Here is a 3362-nt window from a genome sequence, read left to right on the forward strand (position 1 = left end):
GTATGTATGTGTATGTATGTTTGTTTGTAATCGCACCGACCTGACCTTCAATCTCTACTACCTTACCTGATTCGCTGCACTACTTTTATCTATTGCGTATGCATCTATCTATCTATATATGTATCTATGTTTGTATCTGTGTGTGTATCTGTGTGTGTATGTATCCATGTATATATCTATCTATCTATCTATCTGTCTATCTATCCATCTATCTATATATATATATATATGTATATCTTATCTATATATATGTATGTATGTATATATATATATATATATATATGTCATGGTGTGCGGGTACAATCAATTCACCAGTGCTATTCTCCCATGCAAATTGTAGGGAAGGACTACAAAGATGATGAAGAACATAGCAACGCTGAACCTGGATCCCCAGCTGGAGGCTGAGATATCACGGGTATCTCCGATTAAAGAGGTTGCGCGTCTGTACGATGTCATGCATGGTATGCAAATGGCCCTCACATCGTTCTTCAAGTACGTGCCGGCTGACGTTATAAAGGTAAGCCGTGGGCAGTTGCGAGCGTGTTAGACGTTTAGTTTGGTTGCTACAGCCTTAGTAGTAGACTAAAAATGTATTGCATGAATGACAGCTATTGATCAAAGAGTTAACGGGCGTGGCGCTACTTTAGCTTGTACAGTGTGCAAGGTTAGGCTAGTATTTACGTATGATAGTTGTGGGTATGTGCGCGTGCGAACCAAGAGCAAAAGCTCCATGAACGTGGTATGTGTGTGTAGGGCTTCATTGTCGTTTCACCATACAATGTCTGTGGACAGGGACTGTCTCTATAGCCGTCTTTGGAGATAGTACTATCCTCGTTACCACTTCACCTGTGGTAAGTCCTTTCGCGTGATGTGATTATCGTTGTTGTCACACCCACACAATTCCGCACCGCTGACTGCGGCCTCGGGATAGGTCACTCAGATTAGTAGGGAGCCCTAATCCCTCGAGCTAAGTGGGGAAGCCTAATACTTCAAACTTACATGGGGAAACCTACTACAAGGCACATGACACCTGCGAACGCCTCAGTGGGATCCAGACATCTGTCTGACAACTAGTTATGCACACTAATTCACACATGCCAACTAATCGGAAACTAATTGTTACCATCCCCCCACCCCATTCACAAACTAGTTGCTCATGCGAGCGGGGTATGAGGCCAAACTGGGCGGGGAGAAGCGGTATCTGACGATATTTTTCTCCGATATCGTCGACTTCACACGCATCAGCGAACAGCTCGACCCAGAAACCCTGATAGACATGCTGGGGGTGTACCTGAGTGAGATGTCCAACCTCATACTAGAGCAGCAGGGCACTGTGGACAAGTACATCGGTGACGCCGTCATGGCCATGTGGAATGCACCCGAGACTGTAAGTGGGCCGATTTGGCCCCGATTTTTTTATTTATTTATTTATTTGAAATGGTGCACGAGATGCATTAGCTTTTTTTTCTATTCTGTTTTTTCAGCAGCAAAAAGGATAGTACCTGGTATATATATATATGTGTGTGTCTGGGTCTGGGTCTGGGTCTGGGTCTGGGTCTGTGTGTCTGTGTCTGTGTCTGTGTGTGTTTACACGTGTGTGTGTGTGTATTTAAAATATAAGTATGGAATTCGTGCACACGCATGCACGCCCCTGACAGTAACTGGCTATCTGCCCTCGTGCAATGTATCGCGCATTCTATTTTTTTTTCTTTGATACAACCCCACGCAACATCCCCTGGTCATACTGCTCTCACATACTAACCAATACCATACAATGCATATGGCCTGTGTTGTGTGCAGGTGTTGAACCATGCGTACAAGGCGTGTCGCTGTGCGTTGCTGTCGCAGCAGCGGCTGATGGAACTTCGCGGTATGTGATGTGTGTATGAGCACACGCTATACTAGCTCACGTGTAGTTTTGTGTGCCTGTCCGTATGTAGTTTTGTGTGCCTGTCCACGTGTGTGGTGTGTGCACAGTTTAAACCGGCGTGTCAATTGAAACATCTGCTGTGTGTGCTTGTCCAGAGAATGCCTGCCGACCGCAAACTGAAACGTCCGCAAGTGACATGACCCCACTCGTGGCCCTTCTCTTCACATGCTTCTTACGCCCACTTTGTGATACATACGTATCCTTCCTAAAGTCAAAGTCAGCTTGTAGTTAAGTATTACGTCCCAAAGTCAAAGTTGGCTTTGTAGTTGAGTAATACGCCCTGGGCTCATTCATTGGCCTTGATTGTCTCACATGACTTCAGAGGGCTGGAAGGACACTCACCTGCCAGCCGTGGGTGCGCGCATTGGCATACACACCGGTTATGCCTCGGTAGGCAACTTCGGTTCTAAAGACAGATTGACATACACAGCCCTAGGCGATACGGTCAACTTCGCTGCCCGGCTTGAGGTGTGTCTGTGTCTGTGTCTGTGTCTGTGTTTGTGTCTGTCTGTGTTTGTGTCTGTGTCTGTCTGTGTCTGTGTTTGTGTCTGTCTGTGTCTGGCCTATTTCGCCCTGGCGTGTAGCTGGGGGGTGCATGTGTGTATGTGAGTCTCTGCCTGATTGATCTGAGGCTGAGCGTGACAGACCTGTGACGAGGGCAGTCAGTGGGTGTGTGGGTGTGCCTATCGTAGTTGCGGTGGTAGCTTCGGTTTCACGGTGCCCAAAAGGTCTTCTATTTCCCGTCTCCGGATGTCGATATAAGTGTGGGAGAGTGTGTCGTATCGGTGTGGCTGTGTCTGCGTACGCCCGTTCTGTGTCACTTGACCTGTGTACACATGCTCTGCTGTCCTTGGTCCTTCAAGCATAAGCATATGCTGCTATCCGTGCGCGTGTGTTGTGTGTGTGTGATGGCATTATACTGTTTGTTTCCTTTATTTGCACTACTTTGGGTAATCAGCCCGAGTGTGAGGTCAAACATTGTCTGACAATCGCCGCCGCGCATTCCCTATGGAGTGTGGCATACATGCAATGCCAATCCGATGGCGGTGTCGATGCCGAAGTTCGGGACCACCGACCTGGCCATCGTCGTAAACTCTTGAATGACTGTAGTTCCGTATGCCATTGCTACCATGCTCAACATTTGACGCACCTTTGCTCCCAATAAATGGACTAATAATAAATGGACTAATGGGTACCTCGAAACCCCTTGTCACAGGCGCTCAACAAGGAATTTGGGACCGAGATCATCATCTCCGAAACAACTTACTCGCAAGTGAAGGATCAGTTTGTCTGTCGACCGTTAGACATTGTGTCAGTAACGGGCAGTGGGACTTCGTCTGTGCCCATGGTTGTCTACGAATTAATCGGCGACTACAACAGCGTCACTGCTGAACAGGTGCGCTAGAACCAAGTAACGCCGTACTATTGTGCA

General features: G+C 47.3%; 1 protein-coding gene across 1 annotated transcript in view; it reads left to right on the forward strand.

The window, feature by feature from the left end:
- Nucleotides 1–355: 355 nt before the first annotated feature.
- SARC_02612 (hypothetical protein) overlaps nt 356–3362 on the forward strand; it is a gene marked incomplete at its 5' end in the record, with an annotated part of 4773 nt that continues 1766 nt past the window's right edge. Inside the window, 5 exons of the mRNA XM_014303620.1 lie at nt 356–517; nt 1151–1387; nt 1801–1870; nt 2253–2398; nt 3147–3326. Of these exons, the coding sequence (XP_014159095.1) occupies nt 356–517; nt 1151–1387; nt 1801–1870; nt 2253–2398; nt 3147–3326 (795 nt within the window). The remainder of the gene's footprint in view (nt 518–1150; nt 1388–1800; nt 1871–2252; nt 2399–3146; nt 3327–3362) is intronic.

Source organism: Sphaeroforma arctica (genome assembly GCF_001186125.1).
Source record: "Sphaeroforma arctica JP610 unplaced genomic scaffold supercont1.119, whole genome shotgun sequence".
NCBI classification, from domain to species: domain Eukaryota; class Ichthyosporea; order Ichthyophonida; genus Sphaeroforma; species Sphaeroforma arctica.